The 27,042-nt window shown below is 47.1% G+C and overlaps 1 protein-coding gene across 7 annotated transcripts in view; it reads left to right on the top strand.

Annotated features, from left to right (window-relative positions):
* Window positions 1-27,042, top strand: part of MYH11 (myosin heavy chain 11) — a 136,454-nt gene that overhangs the window by 50,285 nt on the left and 59,127 nt on the right. For 5 of the 7 annotated variants that reach the window (XM_059897133.1, XM_059897132.1, XM_059897131.1 and 2 more), the window contains 3 exons: window positions 8,781-8,808; window positions 23,743-23,845; window positions 25,461-25,481. In XM_059897133.1, coding sequence (XP_059753116.1) covers window positions 8,781-8,808; window positions 23,743-23,845; window positions 25,461-25,481 — 152 coding nt within the window. The remainder of the gene's footprint in view (window positions 1-8,780; window positions 8,809-23,742; window positions 23,846-25,460; window positions 25,482-27,042) is intronic. The other 2 variants (XM_059897134.1, XM_059897136.1) reach the window with 1 other exon arrangement.

Here is a 27,042-nt window from a genome sequence, read left to right as displayed (position 1 = left end):
GCTCAAAAACTTGTACTTGAATGTTCATAGCAGCATTGTTCACAATAACCAAAAGCTAGAAACAACCCAAACACCCATCAACGGATGAGTGGAACCATAAATGTGGTCTGTCTATACATTGGAGTACTATTCAGCTGTAAAAAAGAATGAAGTTCTGATACATGTTACAACAGGGGTGAACCTCAAAAACATCATGCTAAGTGAAAGAAGCCAGACACAAAAGGCCACATATTATACAATTGTGTTTGTGTGAAATGTCCACGATAGGCAAATCCATAGAGGCAGACAGCGGATTGGTGGTTGCCAGGGGTTATGGGGAGTGGGGGATGGAGAGTGACTGTTTAAGGATATGGGGTTTTATTTGGGACTGATAAAAATATTTTGGAACTAGACAGAAGTGTGAGTTGCACGACACTGTGAACGTACTACATGCCACTGAATTGTTCACTTTTACATGGTTAAATTTATGTTGTGTGAATTTCACCTAAAAGGGAAAAAAAAGAGAACAGATTAGGCGGGTAGAAAAGTGATGAAGATGGTGCTCTGGGCAGAAGAAACAATGTGTGCAAAGCTTGAGGGGAAAACTGCTTTGCACATTCAGAGAACTCTACTCTCTCGTGTCAGACACGATCTCAAGCTCAGGGAAGGAATCAGCTAGGAAGCCCGGGGAAGTTGGTCTCCTGGGCTCCGCATGGGTCAGCAAGCAGCACCCACGCAGAGCCCTCCTGCCCATAACCAACCAGGGCACAGTTAGCTTCCCACGCTCGGAGCCGGTGCGTTTCCGATGGGAATGTCCCAGGCCGGAGGTCCCCTGGCAGCGCCCAGCATGGATCCGCCCCGGCAGCTGCCCAGCCTTTCCCTGGAGGCCACTCCCTCTCCTGGGGACCTGGGAGGAGAGGCCTCAGGACGGACATCTGACCCTATAAATCTCTCATCCTCTGGGTGTAGGTTTCCCAAGGCTGCTGGGAAAGACTGCCTGTCCTCCCTGTAGCAGATGGATGGAGATAGCCCGTCCGTCTGTCCATCTCAAAATCACTCCTTAAAATAGTGCAGGCTCTGGGCCAGCCCCAGCGGGTTCTCTCTCTGCTTGGGTGCTGATCACAGGGTGCTGGTTCCTCCAGGTCTTGCCTTTCTGCCCCTCCCTGAATCTGTTTTGAGCTGGTTTCCTAGTTTGCTCTGGTCCTCAGCAGACTTCTCCCTCCAGCTGGAAGTTGGAGGCACAGTCCAAGGAGCTGGCGGTTGTACCAGCACAGGGTACCTCCCTCCACAACTTTCTTGTGATGCTGACCTCTGTCTCTCTCCAGAGCGTACTGGGGAGATGAAAGTTTTACTGTTTTTATCTTGGAAGGAAATGCCACCAGCGCGTGGCTGTGGGTTATCTGAGGAAGACAAAACAAAGCCGTGGCCTGGAAACAAGGCCTCTGGGGTCATGCACCTCAGTCTGAGTCCCCGCCTGCCACTTCCTAGCTGTGTGACTGTGTTCGTTATCTAGGGCTGCTGTACAAATGGCTGCAAACTTGGTGGCTTAAAACGACAGGAATTTGTTCTCTCATAGTTCTGGACGCCAGAGGTCTGAAATCAAGGTGTCATCAGGGTTGGTTCCTTCCAGAGGCTCTGAGGGAGAATCCAGTCCAGGCCCCTCTCCTCTTCTGGCTTCAGGCGGCTGCCAGGTCCTCGGCATCCTCAGCTTGTAGCTGCATCCCTCCAACCTGCCTCCTCCTTCACGTGGCTTCTCCCTCTGCCTCTAATTCCCCTCTCCTTTCTCTTATAAATAAGGACACTGGTCATTGATTTAGGTCCCATCCTAAGTCCAAGATGATCTCATCTGGAGATCCTTAATTAATTACATCTGTAAGACCCCTATTCTAGATAAGGTCACCTTCTGAGTTTCCGAGTGGACATTTCTTTGGGGGCCACAGGTCAGCCCACTGCAGTGACCTCGGGCAAGTCGCCTCACTCCACTGTACTGTCCTCATCTGTAAAGTGGCCGTGGTGCCAGTGCCCAGCTCAGGGGCTGCTGTGAGGGTGGAACGGGTCACCTTGCACAGAAGGAGCTCGGGGGGCCCGCGGCACAGCGCATACTCTGGAGGTGGGCGCTGCTGGGGACGCTGCAGGCAGGCAGCTGTTTCTTTCCTCTCCTTCCTAAGCTTCATGGTCATAATGGGCTCCTTGAGAGCAGTAAAGACTATTTTTACATCACCCATTTTTGGTGAGATGAGGGAACGGTCATACATACTCATAGCATAACCACGAGCGGGACAGAAGGAGATGGAGTTGAAGGGAGGTCTCCCTCCCGTGCTGGTTCTCAGTCCCTCAGACCCTCTTCTCAGGGACAACCATCATTGGCTGTGTCGAGTAGCTTCACGATATATCCAACATACACAAGTATTTGAAGATGTGTGTGTGTGTGTGTGTGTACACCTTAGGTATGTATATGTGTGTGTGTGAAAATATATCCCTCTTTTTAAAACATAAGAGGTGTAATTCTATGTCACCTAGCCTTTTATTTTTTAGCTTACTATGTCTTGGAGATTATTCTGCGTCAGTCCATGACGATCTGCCTGGTCCTTTTCAGTGGCTGCCCAATGTGCCACTGTGTGGCCCTACCAGATTTTTTTTTTTTAACGTCTTCTATTTCTTTCTTTCTTTCTTTCTTTTTGGCTGCGTTGGGTCTTCGTTGCTGCGCACGGGCTTTCTCTAGTTGCGGTGAGTGGGGGCTACTCTTTGTTGCGGTGCACAGGCTTCTCATTGTGGTGGCTTCTCTTATTGCGGAGCACGGGCTCTAGGCCTGCGGGCTTCAGTAGTTGTGGCATGCGGGCTCAGTAGTTGTGGCTCGCGGGCTGTAGAGCGCAGGCTCAGTAGTTGTGGCACACGGGCTTAGTTGCTCCGCGGCATGTGGGATCTTCCTGGACAAGGGCTCCAACCCGTGTACCCTGCATTGGCAGGCAGATTCTTAACCACTGCGCCACCAGAGAAGTCCCCAGATTTTTCTTTAAGTTAATTTTTAGTTTATATTGGAGTATAGTTGATTTACAAAGTTGTGTTAGTTTCAGGTGTACAGCAAAGTGATTCAATTATACATATGCATATATCCATTCATTTTCTGATTCAATTATAAATATGCATATATCCATTCGTTTTCAGATTCTTTTCCCATTTAGTTATTACAGAGTATTGAATAGAGGTCCCTGTGCTGTACAGTAGGTCCTTGTTGATTATCTATTTTATATATAATAGTGTATATATGTTAATCCCAGTCTCCCAATTTAATCCCCCCACCCATGCCCTACCAGATTTTAGATACCAAAATGTATTTCGCTAGTCTGCAGTTGATAGACTGGTTGAATGGTTTCTTTCTGGTCTTCTGCTTTTGCTGATATTCTTGCAGTGACCAACTTAAACGTCTGTCCTTGCGCACACGTGTGGGAGTTTCCGATGTGGCTATTTCTTGAGGTTTGTGGAGCAGCCCACGAGTCGTAGCAGGAGGCAGGGATGTAGGCCTGATCGGAATCAGCACAGCTGGACCGGAAGACGGGACTTCGTGGTGATGGAGAGCCCTGATGCCAAAGGAGGGGCTGCCTCTTTCCTGTGGCCCTTCTCCCTGCGAGGGCTGCCCCTGGGCCCTCAGCTCAGAGGTCAGACTTGCCTGAGGGGAGCCTCCCCAGACCCCCTGAACGTAGCCCCTGCGGGCAGCTGTGGCCCTTGCTACCAGCTCAAGGTGGAAAAAGTGAGAGTGAGAAAGAGGAATGAAATAGCCTTTTGGCTCTTCTGCCTTTTGTCCTGAGGATTTGGCTCAGCTATGCCACCAGAATGTCCATCTGTTATCTGAGGGGATAGAGAGAAGGTTGTTTGGAGACGGGCATAGGGTCCATGGAGCTTGCACAGTCATCTCATTCATCTGACCCTGGAGTGGACCAGATCTTCTTTATGTGATGTAAATCTGCCCCCCTCTCCCAGATATGGTCATGACTATCCTCTCTGGTCCCCAGTGATGCATAGGCATGGGCTATTCCAGTCCCATCCATCCTCCCATCCTTCCTTCCATCCATCCATCCATCCATCCATCCATCCATCCATCCATCCATCCTCCCATCCATCCATCTTCCCATCCATCCATCTAACAAATATAATTGAGCATCTGCTATATGCCAGGTACTTGAGATACAGTGTTAAACAAAACAGACAAGCCCCCCTCTTCCCCAGTAAAGCTTGCTTTCCAGCACAGGGAGATAGACAAACACAAGAGGTCATTGCAGATGGCTCTAAGTGATGTGAAGGAAATAAACAGGTTAATTGCCTGAGTGCCCTGAGGCAACTGCCTGCATCCTTGTGGACAGAGACTTAGAAAAGGCCTCTCGGGGAGTGGAAGCCCTCAAGATGATGGGAAGACATCACCCATGGCAAAAATCGGGGAGAGAGTGTTCCAGGCAAAGGCCCTGGAAGGGAAGCGTGTGTTCTCTGTGGGAGCAGGTGGCTGTGTAGGAGCTGAGTAGGGGTAAGGAGAGAAAGGTGCCAATGAGGCAGCTGGGTGGGGACACATCAGGCCAGACTTCGTAGGCCATGGTGGGGAGACTGGGGGCCACTGGGACTAGCCAGCTGGTTTTGACCAGGCCGTGGCTGATCTGACTCTTTTAAGAAGATTTTTCTACTCTAATGCAGTAGCACCTCACACCTGTCAGGATGGCTGTTATCAAAAATCAGAAAGTAGTTAAGTGTTGATGTGGATGTGGAGAAACTGGCATGTTGGTGCATTGCTGGTGGGAAAGTAAACTGGTGCCACCACTATGGAAAACAGTATGGCGACTCCTTGAAAAGTTAAACAGAATTGGCACATAATCCAGCAATTCTGCTTCCGAGCATATACCCCAAAGAAGTGAAAGCAGGGACACCAACAGATATTTGTACACCCATGGTCATAGCAACACTATTCACAGTAGCCAAGAGATGGAAGCAACCCAGGTGTCCATCAACAGATGAATAGATAAACAAAATGGGGTATATCCATACAATGGACATTTTGACACATGCTGCAATATGGATGAGCCTTGAGGAAACTATGCTAAATGAAATAAGCCAAACACAGAAAGACAAATTCTGTGCGATTCCACTTACATGAGACACTTAGAGTAGTCAAAAATCATAAAGACAGAAAGTAGAATGGTGGTTGCCCGGGGCTGGAGGGAGGAGGGACTGGGGATTTATTATTTAATGGGTATGGAGTTTGTTTGGGAAAATGAAAAAGATGGGTGGTGGTGATGGTTGCACAACAATGTGAACGTGCTTCATGCTGCTGAACTGGACACTTTAAAATGGTCTCAATAGTAAATTTTATGCATGTTTTACCAAAATTTTAAAAATTTATAAGAGAAAAAAGAACACTCCTCTGGCTGCCCTGTGAGAACGGCGGGGGCGTGGGCAGAAGCAGGGAGACGGGAGGGGAGGATCTGGGCCTGAAGTGATGGTTCTCAGACCAGGTGTGGCAGCAGTGATGGGATGGATCTACGCTGATTCATGGGAAGCAGATCCTTCCATCCCCGAGGCCACTTCATGCCCCGGTTTCCTTCTTGTCACCTTAGACCTTAGGTGGTAAGGCTGCTTCTCTGGCCTGGGAAGGAGGCCTCACTCCTTCCCTTGACTGGTCCCTGCTGATCTCTCCAAGCTGCCTTGTCTCCCAACGCCTTCCCTAATCCAGCTGGAGCTTGGGCCCCTAGGAACCCCCGTTCCATTTCCTGTGCCCTGTCCTGTATTTGGAACAGCAGAAAGTGCCCAGACTCTGACACATGATGCTGCAACCCCCAGGTTGGTCCCTGAAGTGGCTGTGTGACTTTGGGCTACCTGACCTCAGTTTCCTTAAACTTAAAAGGGTCAGGATCAAAGACCACACAGGGAAAGTGCCAGAAAAGTGTATCTGGCCCATAATAGGTGTTCAATAAATAGTAGGTGTTGGGTCCAAATCCTGCCTCATCCACTTACTAGCTGTGTAACTGTGGGCAAGTTTTAAAATTTCTCTGTGCCTCAGTTTATTCATCTGTAAAATGGGGATAAAATTAGTCTGTCTCATAGGATGTATGGGGGTTGAATGAGTTAATACAGGCAAATGCTTGAAATAATGCATGACACAGAGGAGGTGCTAAGTAGCTGATACTATTATGTGGTATTTTCAGGGTCTAGCATGGGGACGAATACCTGGTAGCTGCCCTAAAAGCATTTGTTGAATGAATGAATGAGTGACTCAGTTTCTTGTGTGTATATTGAACTTCCCCATCAAGAAACTCATGTCTTCCAGGTTTGGGGTTGGCTTTTTTCAGTGCTCACCAAGCTACACCTTCTCTGTGTCAGGGACTTAGGGCTCAGGGGCTGGGGATCCAGAAACTGAGGGAAGCGGGGTCCAGAACTGGATACTTCTGCCTATGAGTGATTCATGGTTCTGTGGGGGCAGAGACACAAACAAAGAGAAAGAAAACCAGCCTGGGACAGGGCGCTCGGGCAGCACAGAGGCTGTGGCAGTGGAGACATCTGTCTTGGTGATGGGCGGGAGCCAGTGACAGCTCCAGGATTTCTGTCTGGGGGGGTCTTAGAGGCAGCAGTCAGATTATTTGATGGAGGCTGGGGGCTTTTCTTAGGGCTTCTTCTCTCTAACAAGGTTGACTATTTGTGATAGCTTAGGAGCGCTGACGGAGATTTACAGCCAAGCCTCCCCCTGGCTCGATCACTGTGTGGAAGGCTTCTTAGAAGAGGTGTCATCTTCGAGACTGGGGGAAGTGGCCGGGAAAGGAGAAGAGAAAGGCCTGCTAGGCAGCAGGAATAGCCTGAACAAAGGCACAGAGTGCGTTTGGGGGTTGATCTGGGTGGGGTTGCTGGGGAATTAAGAGTGAGGGACATGGAAGTGCCAAGGCTGGGGAGGCAGGCAGGGCCAGTCACGGGAGGCCTTGGATGCCCCTTCTGGGCCTCATCTGAGGACACTGGGGGCCATGGACAGCTTTTAAAAACTGCTTTATTAAGATAAAACTTGCATACCAAAAATCCTCCCAAGATAAGTGTAAAATTCAGTGATTTTCAATAAATTGAGTTATGTAAGCATCACCGCAATCCAGCTTCCACACCCCAAAATGATCCTTCATGCCTGTTTGCAGTCACCCCGCCCCAGCCCCTGGCAACCACTCATCTACCTTCTCCCTTTATGCATTTACCTATTCCGCACATTTCTTATAACTGGAATCACACAATATGTAGCCTTCTGTGTCTGACTTTTCCGTAGCATCATGTTTTTGAGGATCATCCATGTTGTAGCCTGTATCGGTACTTCGTTGTTTTTATGACTGAATAATGTTCCATTGTATAGATTGACCACATTTTATTTATCCATCCACCAGCAGAGGGACATTTGGGTTGTTTCTACTTTTTAGCTATTATGATAACGCTGCTGTGAACATTTGTGTGCAAGTCTTGTAGGGACACATGTTTCTGTTCTCTTGGGTAGACTCCTAGGAGTGGAATAGCTGGGTCATATGATGAATTTATGTTTAATGTTTTAAGAAACTTCCAAAGTGGAAGAGGGTTAAGGAGCAAGTGATCAGGCAGTTCAGCGTGTCAGAAAGATTACTCTGAGAAGGGGTTTGGAGGAGGATGTCACAAGATCCCGGGAGATCTTTGATCATAAGAGGCTGAGGGTTGTGATGGTGGGGATGGAGCAGGGAATGGAGTTAAGAAATGCCTGCCGCTTCACCATTGCCCAGCAGAGGATGTGATGCTCTGCTTTCTCAGTTATGGTTAACTGACTGATGATTGAGGTGTTTAAGCTTCCCTGTGTCCCTCATAGGGGATCTTGGCTCCACCCCCTAAGGCCACTTTAAGAGCAGAAGGTGATCAGTAATGTCTGCTTAATCACGTTTAATCTCACGATGCCCTGTGCACCCACCAGGGTTCTCTGGTGGTAAGCGACAGAGACCTTATCTAGAAAAAGAATTTCTGGAAGAGTATTGGGGAGCTCACAGATGGGGTGGGAAGAGTGGGGAGCCAGCCTCAGAAAATGTTAGAAACCAGGGCTGTTTGGGCTCTGGGGGCAAGAAGTGAGACCCCCTCAGGGCCTCCGTTGTGCTTCTCCATCCTTGATCCAGCTCGGAGTTTGAGCTCAGAGATTCTGATTGACATAGCCTAGGAAACGTTGTTGCCTCTTGGCTGGGGTAGCTTGTGGGTCAGTCCCACCAAGACTGTACATGAAGGCAGGGGGGTGGGGTGGGCAGGGAACATGGATCCTTAAGGACTGTAGGATGCTCTTCTTGGAAGAAGAGGAAATGGATACTGGATTTTCGAACCAAAAATGTCCACTACCCCATATTCCAGATAAAAAAACTGAACCATGGAGAGGTTAAGAATATTTGCCCAAAGCCATAGAGGTGGGAAGTGACCAAGTTGGAATGCCAGTCTGTCTGGATCCAAAGTCGGTATTCTGTCTGTGACCTAATCTGGGCAGAGTGGGTCTCCTGGGACCTTCCAGAGCTGGTGGGGCAGGGATTCTCACTGCCTCCTGAACGAGTCAGTCTCCGGTATCTTTCTGGGGCTGCCTCCAGGACTTTAGGGGGTGGGGAAAAGTACCTAAAAGAGCCCTTGGCTTTGGTCTTATCCCCTATGCCCTGGGCAATGAGCCCAGCTGGCCCCTTGTTGCCCCCAGTGGGGCCAGCACGTAGGAGCTTAAATGGGAGGCCCGGGAGGCACCATATCCAGACCCTCAGCTCAGAGCAAATTCTAACTCATGGCTCTTTTTTTCTTTCTGTTCTCAGATCGAGAGGACCAGTCCATTCTCTGCACGTAAGTGGAGCTGCTTTTTCTTTTGTTTTTCTAGAGTCAAGATCCAACCTATTAAAGAAAAAGGTCCATGAGAACAGGGCTCTTTGATGTGTTTGCTGTTCCACGCACCCTGCCCCTGCCCTGTCCCTGGCACAGCGTAGGTGCTCACTAAACATTTGTCGAACAAATGTTCTGATGCTGAGGCTGGCACCCCTAAACTGCCAGTGATACCTGGTGCCATCTTGTTCTGCACCACCCCCTTTTAAAAACCAGCATTTATTGAACACTTACTGTGTGCCAGGTCCTGAACTAAATATTTTACAGACAGAATTGCATCTAATTCCATAACAGCTCTGTGAAGGTAGATGCCATTTCCGTTGGTGAGGAAGTCTTGGCTTGTGTTAAACAATGTGTTAAACAATCACCCTCAAATTTCACAATTAGTAACCACATTGTGCCATATTTGGTGGCTGGTATCATTATTTCTTTGAAGACCTGGATACATAGTCAGAAGATACTAAACTCAATTTAGAATCATTCAGAGGGTTTTCAGTGTTCAGGAAAATCTCTCCTGTGGTGGGCAGAATACAGGTATCACTTGGAGAATTTGTGGACTTAGTTCAGACCACTGCAATGAAGTGAATATCACAGTAAAGCGAGTCAGGCAGATTTTTTGGTTTCCTAGTACATATAAAAGTTATGTTTACACTATACTGTAATCTATTAAGTGTACAGTAACATTATATCTAAATAAACAACTGTACACACCTTAATTAAAAAATACCCATTGCTAAAAAATCTTAACTATCATTGAGCCTTCAGGGAGTTGCAATCTTTTTGCAGTAGTGACATCAGAGATCACTGATCACAGATCACCATGACAAATAGAATAATAATGAAAAAGTTTGAAATATTACGAGAATTACCAAAACATGACACAGAGACATGAAGTGAACAAATGCTGCTGGAAAAATGCTTGACACAGGGTTGCCACAAATCTTTAATTTGTAAAAAAAACACAATATCTGCAAATTGCAATAAAGCAAAATGCAATACAAGTGCCTGTGATGGTCCCCCAAAAGTCTCCACCTCCTAATCACCAGAACCTGTGAATGTGTCAGGTGACGTGGCAAAGGGGAATGAAGGTTGCCATGGCATTACGGTTGCTAATCAGCTGACCTTCGAATAGGGAAGGGATCGTAGATTATCCAGGTGGGCCCAATGTAATCACAAGGTCCTTACAAGTAGAAGAGGGAGGCAGAGGAGGAGTCAGAGGGAGATGCAATGTGAGAAGGACTTCACCCACCATTGCTGGATTTGAAGATGGAGGAAGCCCAGGATGAAAACAGCTTCTAGAAGCTGGAAAAGGCAAGGAAACGGGCTCTCCCCTAGTGTTCCCAGAAAGAAACACAACCCTGCTGACATCTTGGTTTTAGCCCAGTACAATCCATGTCAGACTTCTGCCTTCCAGAACTGTAAGATAATCAGTTTGTGTTGTTTTAAGTCACTAAGTTTGTATAATTTGTTACAGCAGCAATGGGAAACTAATACACCCTCCTTCCTTCTTCACCTCTACACCCACTCCTATCTCACTCACTATTCAACAGATTGAATGGGTCTGTCCCACTGGTGAGTACTTGGCGTATAGGAATGAACCAAAAATAAACGACCCCTCTTCTCAAGAGGGAAGACAGCAACTAGAACAATAATTACACACTTCCCTTTGGTACTGCTTGAATTTACTGTTTGATCCTGTGAAGGTACTACCTTTTCAGGAACTAAAAAAAAATACATACACATTTTAAAAATCACTTAAAGAAATGTGTAATTACAAACTGAAAATTATGAAGAATGAGACATGTAAGGAACTAGGAGAATGTGTAAATCAGAGAAGTTCTAACTGGGGAGAACACTAAAGGTTTCCCAAAGAAGTGATGCAGAGATGATGAAGAAAAGAGAGGAAGAGTTTACAGCATATGCAAAGACCCTGAGGTCAGATAGAGCGTGTTCTATTGGAGAAACTGAGAGATCAGTTTGGCCAGAGTGTGTCTCCCAACAAAAGCCCTCTGTCTGAGAAGAGGTATTACAGGACATTTAGGACTGTGGTTGCAAACTCAAAGGCCAACCAAAGTCAACCAAGTACTGTTAATGTGTGAAAAGGCCTGGGTGTAGTACAGTAGGGAATGGTGGGGAGTGTGGTGAACTGGAGAAAATGGCCCATCTGAGGGGGGGAGCTGCTACCCCTCTTCTGTCCACTGTTGCCAGGGGAGAATGCAGGTCCAATGTTGCCAGACTTTCCTACATTTCAATAGAAGCTGGAAATCTAGGTTTTTATGTGAAATATCAAATTTTTAAACATTGGCACCTAATTTACATGAACACATATGCACAGAGCTCCAGCCAAATAAAGTCCATTTGTGGGCTGGCTTTGCCAATGGGCCACCTGTTTACAACCTCTGTCCCAGAACTTTGGGCCAGGAAGGGTCCTCAGAGATAACTGAGCCTGCACTTCCTGCTCCCCACACACACCTGGTCAGTTACAAGGGTTGCAGGAAATTTTCATAGAGCATCAAAATCGGGAATGATTCATATCATTTAATATGAAAGTGGATTCAAGTTGGTCTCCGTAATAATATCTCCCTTTCATTCACTTGTATTCCAAATATTGCTTTGAGGGGGTGGGGCGGCGGGAGGGTGATAATTATGGTGGAGAATTGGGTCAGTAGCACATAGACAAGCTGGTTATGGCCAGCGTGAGTTGTGTGTGTCAGGGCTGGTCATGGCTGTTGGCGCTGGGGTCTCATACCGTGCACGTAGCTTAGAGAAACCAACCACGCGCTTTGGGAGGAAAACAAGCACTGGCGGATCTAGTGCAGGTGAGGTCACCACCATCCACCCAATGGATGTGTTCCAGAGTGAGGGTGAGAATAGACATGGGACTCTGCTTGTCCCTCCACTGGCCTCGTTCCCCTGTGGCCATGACAGTGTGAGCATCTCGCCTCGCCGAGCCCATTCTCTCCCCTGCATTGTCCGTATTGCACACTCGGAATCCCTGCGTCTAGTTGGCATTTATACACAGAGGCTGCTTTAGAAGGGCGTTACATACCAAGCCACAGGTGCATTGCTTTGAGGATGTTTTAAGGGACTTTTCAATTTTACCTTTCTGTGATTGATTGTGTTGACTTACAGGCTGTTGGTCCCCAGCCTCCATATCAAATGTGACTCCACTTCTCTGCAGGTCTCATTAGAATCTAGGTTCATCCATGGAAGGGACTGTCCACCGAGTTGTCATTGAAAGCCTCCTTAGAGTGGGGGTTACAAGCCAGACCACCCGGGTTTCGATCCTGGCTCTGCCTCTCACTAGCTTGTAGCTTCAGGTACAAATGTAACCTCTCCAGGGCTCCGCGTTCTCACTATAAAGTGGGGAAGTGGGAATGATGATAATGGTACTGAATGGTACTTAATAGGGTTGTTGTGAAGGTTACATATATATATATGTATGTATATGAATATGTATATGTATATCTATATATACAGACACACATACTCATATATATGACTATGATGTATATATCTGACTAAGAACCAAGCCCTGTAAGCTAGATATTCATATGTCATGACTAACGTGTGTCCTGGCAGAGCAGAGAACTCACTGCTCAAGTCCAGTTACCTCATTTTTATAGAGGAGGAAATCAGAGAGGTCATGAGATTTGCCCAGAGGCACACAGCGAGTTTTTGTCGATAGTGAGACCTGGACCTAAATTTCTTGAGGCCATTGGAGGGCCCAACCCTCATTCGCTGGCCTTCACTGAGGAGCCAGCCACAGCCCCACCATCCCCTGCCCCACCGTGGACTGTGGCATCAGGGGGTGAGGAATGGCTGGCATCTTTCGTATTTAGTGCATCTATTTGGAGGAAAAGAGCTGCAGCCTGTCTGCCCTGGCTCAACCACTCAGGGTATGAGCTGAGACCCGAGTGATGAGAGGGAGCAAGCCCCGAGGAGGATTTGGGGGAGGAGTTTCGGGTGGGGAACAGCGAGGGCAAAGGTCCTAAGGTGGGAACCACTTGTGTTTTGAGGGTCAGAGACGGTCTGAGTGGGTGGGGCGCAGGGAGGAAGGAGGAGGGTAGGAGGATGTGGTCGAGGACACGGTCACGCAGGGCCTTGCAGGCTGGGGTGAGCGTATGGACAAGAGGTTAGAGTGGATCTTTCTGATCATTCAAGGAGGCCAGAGTGCCACTTGGGGATGCGCACTGATGCCCTAGGGTCTGGGGGACTGGGACTCAGTGGCAGGAGATGCTGGTGTCAGGCGACTCTCCCCTTCAGGGGAGGCAACTCAGGCCACCAGGTGCCTCTGTCACTCTCCCTGGGGCCAGTGCTGACTCTTGGAAAACTGCAGGCTTCCCAGGGGTTTGCCTTGGTTGCTTCACCCATGGCCTGCATTCACTCCCAACCAGGCTTCCTACTTTGACCCCACCTGCCCTCATCCCTTCCACCCTGTTTCTGAAGAAGAGGGAGAAACACTTTCTGGCAGAAGCCTGCAGGGTTTTTAAAGGTGTTTTTGATAACACAGTGCAGTGTTGAAGGGGCGCAGATGTCTCAGGAGAGTAGCCGCTGTGCTTAGATGGCGAGGCTGTGGAGGCACAGGTCTAGGTTTGCTTTCCCACTGTGCTGCATGCCAGAAATTTGTTCTTGGGCAAGTTGGTTAAGCCTCCCAGCCTCAGTCTCCTCATCTGTAGAATGGGGGTATCAGTTGTGCCCACCTCCCAGTGTTGTTGGGAGGATTGAAGGAGCTGTGTAGGGGGGAGCTGAGCACGATGTTGGCACAGTGCAGGTGCCCATGATTGGCTGCTGGGGTTCTGATGCAGCGCCGTGGTTAGTATCAACCAGAGTTCTGCTGAGCCCTGCTTGCTTGACCATGAACTACATAAAACCACCTCAGATACCTCCAGTGTGGGTTCTGTTAGACCTCTCTCCACAACAGTGACTGCACATCAGGTCTTGGGCAATTAGTTCAAGAGACTGATGGCCTGGCTTCACCCCCAGCAGCTCTTGACTCAGTGGATCTGGGGTAGAGCTGGGGAAACCTGTGTTTTTATCTAGTGTCTTGGGCGACTGTGAAGCTGCAGAGCCAGTCAGCAAGCTGGCAGGGATTGGAAGCACTTGTCAAGGGTCGTCTACACAGGGGACGCTGAAGGAGTGGCTGTGTCTGAGCTGTGCACCCCCGTCTGCTCTGGGGGGGGGTCTGGGGGGGTGTCTGGGAGCTGAGCCTCCACCAGCAGAGGGAGGGAGCTGGGGTGCTGCCCCTCTGCAGCCCACTGGGAGCTCAGAAGGGCGGGAAGCGTGAGTCAGGGAGGACTGGAGGGTCCTGGAGATTCTGATGCACACTTTGCAGTGAGGGTGTCTGGCTCATCCCCCAGTTTGCTGACCCATCAGTGCAGGCCTTGTAGTAGGAAGACTTCTCAGGTTACCTGGTGGCTGCAGGGGTTAACGAGGGCCCCCCCCCCGCCAGTCTTGGCTTCTGGGGAGCCTGGGCTGGGAGTGAGCCTACCCAGAGATCGGGGTCCTCAGACCGTTAGCTGACTCTCCTGGCTGAGGAAGTAAAGTGATAGTGGGGCATTTGGGTCTCTTTCACTCCTAAGTGATGCTGTGACAACACTCGGAGGCACTGAGCAAGGCGACACGAGGACATTTTGGCTCCAGACAGACCAGGTTTTCATTTTGGGGGTGGCTTGTGTGCTAGATGGAAAAGAACAGAGTCCTGGTCTCAGCTCTGTCATATTCCCATGACATGATCTACAGAAAGCCACTGACCCTGTCTGAGCCTCAGTTTCTTCATCTAGAAAATGGACAACTGCACCTACCTCACAGAGTGGTTGTAAGGAATAAATGGGTTAATTCATAAAAAGCTCTTAGCACAGTGCCTGATGACGTGTTAATGCACAATGAACACAAGTGCTACTTGTAAGTTACATTTGAAATTTCCACTAAGCCCCCAGACATTCTAAGTGAAACCAAAGAAGAAAGTATAGGGTAACAGAAAAAGAATGGTAGCTATTAATATGCATAATAACCATGCCCATGGGTATTTTATCTTAATGCATTTTTAGGCATGGCCAGTGAATCTACAGCTGGCTGTTTAGAGATATTCATCTTAACCCCAGACCAGGATCTACAAATGCAAATGCCTAGGAGAGACTGGCAGGTAATAGAAAGGAGTGAAGTGGGACGGGAGTGGCAATAGGGAGTGGTGAAGACTGCAGCAAATTGGAAAGCACGTATCCATTCAAGGGAACAGCTGTGATTCTGCCACAGACAATTGATCCCTTGGGAGAATGTCGACCCAGTGTTACCAGAGGTCCTTGGGTTTGTCCCTTCCTAAGAGAATCCAGAACTTTGGAGTTCATAAAACACAATGGTTGTATACTCCATATGCTTGTCTGCCCTTGCTTTTTCTATCCAACAGTGTGTTTTAGAGTGCATTCTGTCTGATCATATATAGTAGTGGCTGCCTGGAGATGCTGTATTTTATTTTATCAACCCCTATGGATCATAATTTTGGTTGTTTCCATTCCTTAAAAAATGTAAAGAAAATACACACACACACACAATTGATCATCATTATTCACTGATTCTGTATTTGCAGGTTTACCTACTTGCTAACATTTATTTGTACCCCTAATTCAATACTCATGGTGCTTTCGTGGTCATTCGAGGACATGTGCAGAGCTAAAATCTGGGTCCCCTGACGCACACATTCCCAGCTGAGGGGGAACAAGGTGACACTCGGCCTTCTTGTTTCAGCTCAGACTGTAAACGAGGGTCCTCTTCGTGGCATATTTAGTGCCATGCTTTTGAATTTTTGTAGCTTTTTTTTTTTTTTTTTTAGTGATTTTGCTGTTTAAAATGTCCACCAAGTGTAGTGCTGAAGTGCTGTCTGGTTTTCCTAAGGGCGGGAAGGTTGGGATGTGCCTTATGGAGGAAATACGTGTATAGATGAGTCTCCTTCAGGCATGAGTTACAGCGCTGTTGGCCATGAGTTCAATGTCAATGAATCAACAATATATTAAGTAAAGTGTCTTTAAACAGAAACACACATAAAGTTATACTATAGTGATTTATTGATGAAAATTTGGGGACCAGAAGCTCACAGGAACCTACCTGTGTGTTGCCCCTATGAGTGACGATGGTTCAGTGATCACTAATTCAGTGTTTGCAGTGGCTTCATAGAGCATAACTAGTGTGAACAACGAGAATGACTCGTGTGTGTGTGTGTGTGTGTGTGTGTGTATACAAACATATGCCTCTACATACACAAACATACATTTTAAACTTCTAACTGAAAGTTAGTATCTCCTTCAATTAAAAGCAATGTCAACAAATCATGTTATTAACAGAATTATTCACAGTATTAACAGATAGTAACAGTAACCCCATTGTTTCTAGACTTTTGCTCCACAACTTTCTCTGCATGTTTAGAGTTGTGAATGACGGGTTCTGAGTTCAGTTGCTAAGGAATTCTAATTGCCATAGTCTTGAAAATAGAGACTGCTATCTGCTTTTCAAAAGTGCTTTTCCAGATTTTTTTCCCCCAAATGTTCCTTACAACAAACTCCCAAGGCCAAAGGACAGACTCAGGCAACAAATACTTATTTTGCACCAACTGGCACCAAGCAGGTGCTAGGCCTGGGGGTCCTGGTGTTGAACCAGATAAATAAGAGTTTCAGGTGGCGATTTAATTGTGAAGACAATGAAATGCATTGAGAGAAGATTTAGAAAATTTGTAATAAGTTTGGGGTTGATATGTATAACGATAGAAAACTGGGAAACACTAAGACAAGGTAATTATTAATTCTAGGGGAAATCAAAGTTAGGCAAGAAGGAAGAGTAATCACAGTGACAAAGGGGCCCAGCCATGTGCAGTGTTTCCATCATCTTTATAATGCAAACCCTGAGCGTTGATCTAGCCGGAAGTACTATATGTGACCACATTGCTTCTATGGGGAAAGAGGAGAGGGTTAAACGGGAGCTAAATTATCATCTTCCACAATGGGAAATCAACATTTGATGTTTAACAATGAATAATCAAAAATTAGTGATATAATGCTACTTAGGTAAGTGTATATAAATGCTAAAACAACCTGCTGACTCAGTTTCCTAGTCTTTTCCAGCTCCCAGAGGCTGCTTACATTCCTTGGCTTGTGGCCTCTTCCTCCATCTTCAGAGCCAGCAGTGTATTTCCTAATCTCTGTCTCTGACCCTCCTGCCTGCCTCCCTCTTATAAGGACACGTGATTATACTGGGCTACCGGGATAATCCGAGATAATTATCCCTTCTCCAGATCCTTAATTTAATTTAAAAAGTCTCTTGTCTCATGTAAGGTATTCACAGATTCCTGAGATTAGGATGTGGGCATCTTTGGGGGGTGGGACATGAGATCAGAGAGAGGTGGGTGAGGTCTTCTAGAGGAGTCTGAACTTTAAAATGGACAGAAAAGCACTGGAACACTTCAGCCAGAGGTCAGCAAACTCTGACCAGTGGGCCAAATCTGGTCCCTGTCTGTTCTTTTATTGTTTTATTGGGACATAGCCACTCCCATTTGTTTCCACATTTGCTTTTGTGCTACAAAGACAAAGCTGAGTAGTTAGGACACAGAATGCAGGCCCCACCAAGCCTATAGTATTTATTATCTGCCCTTTACAGAATGGTTTTCTGACTCCTGGCTTAAACAATAGAAAAATATGTCTTGTATTTTAATGATAGTATGAATATTGAAGATAATGATATAAACAGAATATATAAGCATTAGGAGAGAAATGGTTGTAAAAGTAACAATAGGTAACATTTTTGTATACCTGGCATTGTTCTAAATGTTTTATATATTCACTCATTTAATCCTCATAACAATCGTAGAAGTGCTTTTATTATACCCATTTTATAGATGAGGAAACTGAGGCATGGGAGTAGTTAAATGACTTGCATGTGGTCACATAGGGCAGAGCAGAGACTTGAACTCAGGCAGTCTGGCCCTGGAGCCCATTGTGTTATTCTGCTGATTGATGCTGCAGGGGAAAGAGGCACTGCTTTTGCCTGGGGAGCTGGAGGCAGTACTCAAAATAGAGGCAGTGCTTAACTGGGCTTTGTAGGATGTATAGGAGTTGGACAGCACAAATCCAGAGGACTTTGCTGGCTGCAGGGGTGGGAGTCACATGAGGACCAGGGACTGAACAGCTCTGAGATTCAGAGGCAATTTGGCTTTGCTACCAATGGCAGACCACGGCTGAAATGGACTCAGAAATGGTGTTCAACCCTAGGAGCTAGGACCAGCTACCTGACTTGTAAAATCATGCAAAATGAGAATGCTGAGCCCCTTGTTCAAAGGGAACCCTTTTGCACTGTTAGTGGGAATGTAAATTGATACAGCCACTATGGAGAACAGTACGGAGGTTCCTTAAAAAACTAAAAATAAAACTACCATATGACCCAGCAATCCCACTACTGGGCATGTACCCTGAGAAAACCATAACTCAAAAGGACACATGCACCCCAATGTTCATTGCAGCACTTTTTACAATAGCCAGGACATGGGAACAACCTAAATGTCCAATGATAGATGAATGGATAAAGAAGATGTGGTACATATATACAATGGAATATTACTCAGCCATAAAAAGGAATGAAATTGGGTCATTTGTAGAGATGTGGATGGACCTAGAGTCTGTCATACAGAGTGAAGTAAGCCAGAAAGAGAAAAACAAATATCGTATATTAATGCATATATGTGGAATCTAGAAAAATGGTACAGATGAACCTATTTGTAGGGCAGGAATAGAGACACAGATGTAGAGAACGGACATGTGGACACAGAGGGGGAAGGGGAGGGTGGGAAAAATTGGGAGATTAGGTTTGACATAGATACACTACCATGTGTAAAATAGATAGCTAGTGGGAACCTGCCGTATAGCACAGGGAGCTCAGCTCGGTGCTCTGTGATGACCTAGACAGGGGGGTGGGGGAGAGGGAGGTCTAAGAGGAAGGGGATATAGGTATACTTATAGTTGATTCACTTCATTGTACAGCAGAAACTAACACAATATTGTAAAGCAGTTTTACTCCAATAAAAAAAAATTAATTAAAAAAATTATTTAGAAATTCAAGATCGCAACATCAGAGCATTAAATCAAGCACAGGGCCCTCCTCAGTATGGTCTCCATGGGACTGCACAGGTCACACACCCATGAATCCAGCCTGGCTGGGGGCTGAGGGGTTAAGCTGCCATTGGGTAGCTCCTTCCAGCCACTGAGGCTGGACTGATTAAAAGGACTTGGCAGTGGGGTAATTACAAGGCCAGGAGGCCATATATGGTCACGAGTCCAGGTTCTCCTCCAGGATGAGGGAGCTGGGCACCAAGTCCCCTAAGAAACAGGACCAAGGTTTAGGGAGCTCAGACCAGGAAGACATCTTCATCCCCAGAGTCCAGGGTTCAGAAAAGCAAAGGTATTAATGTTTCTGAAGCAGCCCTGAGCACATCAATCTTCAGATGCTCATGAGCCTGGAGCTTGGGTTGTTTTCTTTGGCACAACCTCCTAGGATAATTTATTTTTATCAGTAAAACTTGGAAACTGTTGAGCCAAGCAGCCACGTGGGGAGAAGCAGATCCCCAGAGTCTGTGTCTCACTTCCCCGCCCTTGCGAGGTAGAAGACCAGGGCCACAGTCATGGTCATGCCAGTGTCTTTGTTGTGAAAAGGAGGAGGTGGGAGAGGCTGAAGGCAGAGATGGAGAATGAGGAAATCATGGTGGGAAAGAGGAGGGGGCAGTAGTGATCTGGGATTGCTATGTGCACAGCTGTCCTGATTCTTGCCTTGGATCTGAATGGGCTCAGGATCAGCTACATAGGTAGTCTTCCTCACTCAGGTTTTCTCTCCTTCCTCTTGCTCTGATCAGAACCTGGCCCCTTTGGTTTGGAGTGATGTCTATCAAGGGTTCTGACATTAGCCTAATTGAAATAATTCATACTAAGGTGTGAATGACTGAGTGGCTTGGTTCATTGGTTCCTGGTCACATTTTCAAAGAGCCTATTAAGGCAAGTGAAGGCTCCCAGAATATATGGAAGAACTCCTTGATGGAGTGGGGTAAGGGCTTCGCTCTGTCTTTCCTGCATTCTATCTCCTTGTCACACTTTTAAAAATAAAAGTGTAGTGGGCACAGGGAGATCAGCTCGGTACTTTGTGACCACCTAGAGGGGTGGAATAGGGAGGGTGGGAGGGAGACGCAAGAGGGAGGGGATATGGGGATATATGTATACATATAGCAGATTCACTTTGTTATACAGCAGCAACTAACACAACAATGTAAAGCAATTATACTCCAATAAAGATGTTAAAAAAAAGATCAATTTCCAACTTTTCATGCCAATTTATTGATAAATTAGAATGAATACATGGCAGTCATTCACGAGTAAACTGATTTGAAAAGAAGATCTAAATGGATTATTATTAGTCTTTAAAACTAAGAACTGTAACTCAGTAACTTAATTTCCAAGGGTAAGCTACACGGATAGTTTGTTCCTATAACAGCTTAGTGTCCACCATCTTTCACTTAAATACATCAAGACTATTTTCAAGGTTTGATGACAACCTCTAGTCATATAGACTATACGCCACAAGAGTTGGTCTATTTCAAACCACTTTCCTTTTTGCTCTCTTGCAGAGCTAGACATTCCAAATAATCAATGCTGACCAAACCTTCATACAGATAGCTGCAATATAGCATTTCATTCCAAACACCTGTTAGAGCATAATTAAAATATCCTTTAAAAATCAATCTTTTCTGAAACTATGCCACTCAAAAATCGGTGTTTATGAAGCAATGCTTGTATGATTTCAGTTGCTTCAAACTGTGCCCTCATGCTGGCAGTGAGGTTTTTTGCCTTTTGTTGCCAATAATAAATTATAGCCCTGAAGTTATAAAATATCTAACTTCCTCCACAACTAATGTGATATATTTGTAAGACTTGTGTTAAATAATGTTTGAAAATAATTTCATGTGTAAAAAAAAAGTGTAGTGGGCAGAACATGGGCTCTGGCATCAAGCAGACCTGCGTTCAAATCTCACTCCTCTATTACCTATCTGTGTGATAGCAGGAGCAGTTATGACCTAGAACGCTACTTCAACCTCTCTGAGCCTCAGTTTCCCCAGGTGGGTGATGGGGATAATCAGTGACTCCTTCATTAGGTTGTTGGATTAAATAAAAAGATTTCTGAGCCCAATAACATAGAGTAGGTCTTCAAGAAATATCAATTCCTAGTCCCCATTCCCTTCCTCTGACCTTAGAAAGCAAGTTCCTAGAGGGTTAGGCCTGTGTCATGGAATGACTTGGTGAAATGTCATAGAAAAAGTCTTGATTGCATTGGAACCAGAGACTTGATTTCAATGCTGTGTGTGCTCTTGCCTCGCTGTGTGATCTAGGGCAAGTTGCTTACCCACTCTGGCCCAAAGTTCCTCTTCTGTAATAACATGAAAGTGATATGTCCCCTTCAGGATTGGGGGAGGGGAGGTAAAGGAGATAATACATGTGAAACAATTAGCATAGGGCCTCCACTCCCCTTGAAAAGTCAATTCTCTCCTTAAAATTAAAGAAAAAAAATTTTTTTGGACTCAACTGTCCTCCTCAAGAAAATGAAGATAATGCCTCCATGGCTCGCATTTCACAAAGTGCCTCTGAGGCCATGCGAAATAATGTGACCATTGGGAATAAAGGCCATTAGGAAAGGGGAGAGGACAGTGTTAATATCGTCGTGAGACGTGGAGAGATGTTTCAACCTTCCTGGAGATCAGACACTTGATTTCCAGATGGTGACCCATGGGGTTGTGTCTGACAATTCAGGGCACATGTTTCTTTCTCTCCCTCCCGCCTTCCCTCCTCCCTTCCTTCCTCCTTTCCTTCCTTCCTTCCTTCCTTCTTTTCTCCCTCCCTCCCTCCTTCCTTCCCTCCTTCCTTCGTTCCTTCTCTCTCTCCCTTTCTCTCTCTTTCTTTCTTCTTTCTTTCTTTCTTTCTCTCTCTTTCTTTCTTCCTCCCTCCCTCCCTCCCTCCCTTCCTTCCTTCCTTCCTCCCTTCCTCTTTCTCTCTTTCTTCCTTTTAGCCATGAGCAAAGTTATTAATGGGCCCTTGGCAGAGCAAGTTAATTTCTTTATTTCCTAATTAGGAAAAAGGGCAAGCACTGCACTAGCGCTGGTGGCACTGGTTCAGCGTGGAGGACCTTGAACCGACCTCGGGGTAGACAAATTCAGACTTAAAAAAAAATTAGTACGTTTCAGAATATTCAGTGAGCTCAGCAAATGAGAGTCTAGGCAAAGGAAGGAAAAACAAAAAACAAAAGAAAATCAGAGGAGAGGACAAGAGGGGAGGAAAGATTTGGTTGAAGTCATCTTTCCCTTTCACTGAGAATAGTGGGAGTCAGAGGCAGTGTCTGGAATACTTGGATGAAACAATTCCACCACCATGATCTCCAGTGGCCAAGAGGTAGCTGGTTCAAGAAAGCCATTTTGGTAAAATAATCCACTGCTCATATTCTAGGAGTATTCTTTTGATAAGACAAACAACGCCCTGCTGATCTAAACTTATCAGTCATTTACACTTTAGCATGAATTACTTCAACCAGGTTTATTCTTTGATACTTGACTGAGATCATTAGCTAGCCACCTGACCATTAGAGTGGGGTTCTCCAGGGGATGAAGGGGCTTATGTCTGTCCAGTGGCTGATGGGATAACCAGTTCTTCTTCTCCTTCGTCCCCTTCTTCTTCTTCTTCTTCTTCTTCTTCCCCTCTTCTTTTCCTTCGCCCTCTCCCCGCTCCCCCTCCCTCTTCTTCTCCTTCTCCTTCTTCTCCTTTTTTGTAAGGGGAGCTTCTAAAACTTTTACCTTATATCCTGGTACTCTAAGAGGTACTTATGTCCTTCCTGGAAGGCAGTCTCTTGCCTGATCATTCCGTCTCTAACAAGGCTAATAATGTCTTTCTTTTTTCTTTTTAAAATTTATTTATTTATTTATTTTTGGCTGCATTGGGTCTTTGTTGCTGTGCGCAGGCCTCCTCTGGTTGCAGGAGCGGGGGCTACTCTTCGTTGCGGAGCACAGGCTTCTCATTGCAGTGGCTTCTCTTTGTTGCACAGCACGGGCTCTAGGTGTGTGGGCTTCAGTAGTTGTGGCTCGTGGGCTCTAGAGCACAGGCTCAGCAGTTGTGGTGCACGGGCTTAGTTGCTCCGCGGCATGTGGGATCTTCCCCGACCAGGGCTCGAACCTGTGTCCCCTGCATTGGCAGGCAGATTCTTAACCACTGCACCACCAGGGAAGTCCCTAATAGATAATTTGCAGTAAAACTATTCTGTATGATACTGTAATAGTGGATACATTTCATTACACAGCTGTCAAAACCCATAGAATGTACAACACCAGGAGTGAACCCTGATGTAAGCTACGGACTTTGGGTGACAATGATGCATCAGCGTGGGTTCATCGACCGTTACAAGTGTACCACTCTGTTGGGGGATGTTGATGGTTGAGGAGGCTGTGTGTCAAGGGGCAGGGGCAGGGACGTATAGGAACTTTGTACCTCTGCTCAATTTTGCTGTGAACCGAAAACTGCTCTAGAAAACGAAGTATTTATTTTTAAAAGTAGACTGTTCCAAGTAAACCTAAGTTTGGACCTTGGTAGGAAAACTCAGTTTTCTCTTTTACTCTGTTCATCTACATCCTTTCCCGCATCCTCTCGGGAGGAGTGGATTGAGATATGGAGCAGGGTTTGAAACCCAGCCCAGCTCTCTGCCAGTGGTGGGCAAGTCTCCTCCCCTCTGGGAGCCTCAGTTTTCCCATCTGGCAAATGGCACGGAGCTGTGGAAAAGTACCCACAGAACACCTGCGTGGGGCTGTTTCCAGTGGGTCATTGTTCCCGTGTCTTTCAGAGGCGAGTCTGGAGCCGGGAAAACTGAAAACACCAAGAAAGTCATCCAGTACCTGGCCGTGGTGGCCTCCTCCCACAAGGGCAAGAAGGACACAAGTATCACGGTGAGTGGTAGTTCCTGCCCTGTGGCCATGACTTAGCAGATGGGCCTCCGGGCTCGTGGGCTGACCGAGGGAGAGACAGCACCGTTGAGAAGGCCAGGACTCAGCGTTGTAAGGACTCAGGGCTGTGTTTCACTGCCCCTCCCCAGACAGCTCACCAGAGGGATGTTTTTCCTCCTAGGTGGGCCCGTGTGGGTCTAGGTGATTTCTCGCTTTAGCCAGGATCATCTCCCGAGGGGTCCTTTCCTGTGAAATGAGAGGAGTGTTGATTGACATCAAAGCTTCTCAACCGTGGCACCAAAATCATTTTGGACTGAGTAATTGTGGGGCTGTCTTATGCCTTGGAGGATTTTTAGCAGCATCCCTGGCCTCTCCCCACTGGAGGCTGGTAGCAACCCCTCCCCTCAGTTATGCAACCAAGACTGTCTCTAGACATTGCCAGGTGCCCTCTGGGGGGCACGGTCACCCCTGATCGAGAACTACTGCTGAACTGAATCTCTGTAAATTCCCTAGTGTTGAGGGACACCTGTCATTCTTCCATGTGTCCCTCAGATGGGAACCCCAAGGGATGGGAACATTGGTGTCACTCAGCATACGGGCTTTGGTCCAGTGCCCTTGACTGAGCATCTACTGTATGCCAGGCGCTGCCAGGATGGGGTCCAGCGATGAGGCTAAGAGGCACTGTTATTCTAGCTACTGTGCTTTTGGACTCGTGGGAAAGAGAGATAGTCATCAAATAATCATACAGATCAACCCATGATGATGCAGTTTGATTAAGGGCTTAGAAGGAAAAGAAGAGCAAGTTTCTAGAATCATCCCTTCTTGGGTCCATCCCTCTCTTCCTCCTCCGTCTTAGCCCTGCCTCGTCTGTCCCAGAGGAGGCGACAAGCGATGGGGCTGCTTGAAGGACCTGCCAGCGCCTCTGTGTGAAGGTTTGGGGTGGGGGCAGGGGAATGGCAGAGCGGAGGCCTGAAGAAGGCTTGGGGTGTCACTGGTTCCTGCCACTCTGGATCTTGCTTCTGGGGCTCGGAGGCAACACTGGAGCAGCCACGGAGACCAGTTTGTCTGGAGGCCCTCGGAGATCTCGGATGGGCACCGGTTGTAGCCTGGGGAACCTTCCTCCCTCAAACAGACACAGGAAACCCACACTGTCTCTGGCACCGTGTATAGGAACAAATAGCGCCAAAGTTCACGTGGCAGTTAAACACTGCTTCCCACCGCCTTTCCTTATCCTAGAATAGTGATGATAAGTAATAGTAATACTTAATAATAGTGACTGATCTTTATCAAGCACCTGCTATGTGCCAGATACTTTTTTCTCTGTGTGTGAGAACACATCTCAGACAGCGTCTCATGAGACACAGTTTTAAAGAGTGCACCTCGGCCCCAGCAATTAAAAAACTTTGAAATGTCTGAATCTCTAAGAAATTAGAAAAGAAAGCAGCAAAACAGAAAGGAAATTGAATCCAAGAAAAGTTGCTGCTTTCCTAGTTGGAGAATTTTGGAGAATCCAGGCTGTCTGAGCGGGGGGATTGAAATCGTATATTCTCCAGACCCTTATGTACGTGTGATGGAAATAACACTGACATTTGTTTTATACTGTATTGTTCAACCACAGCAAGGCCCATCTTTTGCCTACGTGAGTAACTGGGAGTGTTTTCCTGGTGTGTACGGGAGGCACGGAGTGTGTTTAGATGTGCATGCTCCTGTCGCACCCACTGAGCCCCGTAGCTGATGGTAGAATGGGCTAGATCCCCGAGTTTCACAGCCCAAACCTACAAACGCACTGAAACACCGTCCTGCGGGTGTCCGATGTCAGTGTGGGGTGTGGGGTGCGTTGCCACCCGCAGGACCCATTGGAATTCCCAGGGTTGACCTCCAGCCGGGAATGGATTTCCCCAGTTCAGAATGGATCCCATTACCCTTCCCACCAATGTGTCCACCGCCGGTAACCCTGACTGGAAGGCCCTGGAGACGTCTGTCCCGTCTGGTTGAGCCTTTTAGGACCTTCTGGCCCTAAAGCTTCCCTGGCTTGATTGACAGTCAGTTAATGGCACTGCTGTGGCATGCCTCTCTCCCCACTCCCTGCCATCATCCCTAAGTATCTCCCCTGAGCCCTGTCCCCTGTGCACTGGTGTGTCCCTGTGCATGTGTGTGCAGTGCGTGTCTGTCTTTGCATGCCGGTTGCTTGACCCAAGGCTCCAGAAACGGGAGTCTTGGTGTTCACGATGCACTAGCTTTGGTGGCACGGTAAGGCCCCAGCTACTGCGACACACAACCGGGCCCTGCTCAAACCACTGCATGTGTAAACTCATCTCTAACTCAGAGCTTGGGGGGCTGGCATATGGGTCCCAGCCTGGAAGAGACCCTCAGATCAAGAGATCCTAGCGTGTGCTAGGATCACACTCAATCCATCTTAGTTAGACCTGGGCGGCAGTGTCATGGATGAATCAGAAGGAGAATCAGGCTTCTTTTATGGGATCTGCTCCTGTGTGACTTTGGCCAAGTCCCTTAACTTCTCTGAGCCACTGTCTCATCATCCATAAAATGAGTGGTTTGGACCAGATCTCCATGTTCAAAGCTCTCCTGAGAAGGATCTTTTGGCCCCAGCAGCTGGAACTCCCATTCTAGGAAGGGACCTTTTTTCTGGGGATATTGGGACCCCAAGTTTGTGTTGACAGAAGTGACCCCATTAGTCTTCTTCCTACTAGTCAAGCAAAGCCCTTTGCTCTCATTGTAAATTTCCACAAGTCCCAATTATGGGGATTCCACTGTGGCTGGGATTTTCACAGAGATGACACTTTCATCTTCTTTGGGAGCTGTGAAGGAGGAGGGCATGTGAATAAATAGACACATAAATTAGTAGCTTCCTATTCTGTTCCTTTAGGGACAGCCACCCATGATGCCCTCCTGGTGCATAGAGGAGCAGGGAGAAAGCTGTGCACTCCCTTTTCCCTTCTAGAACCTTTCCCAGCTTCTTTTTAGCCCAGCCCAACTGCCCTGAAAAAGAGGACAGGGGAACCAGCAGAGAAAACAGGAGAAAGCCCTCAGGACCATACTTCCCAGGGTCGGCCTGGAGGAGGAGCTGGGTGGGAGAGCCGCTGAGCCAGTCCACAGCCGCCGTGTCGTGGGGATAGGCAGAGAGCAGCTCGATGCTTCCTGGCATGATTTACCTTGTTGGCCCTTTCCTGCAACAATTA

The sequence above is a fragment of the Balaenoptera ricei genome, chromosome 15 (assembly GCF_028023285.1).
Source record: "Balaenoptera ricei isolate mBalRic1 chromosome 15, mBalRic1.hap2, whole genome shotgun sequence".
Lineage (NCBI taxonomy): Eukaryota > Metazoa > Chordata > Mammalia > Artiodactyla > Balaenopteridae > Balaenoptera > Balaenoptera ricei.
This window is presented reverse-complemented; position numbering and strand designations above follow the sequence as displayed.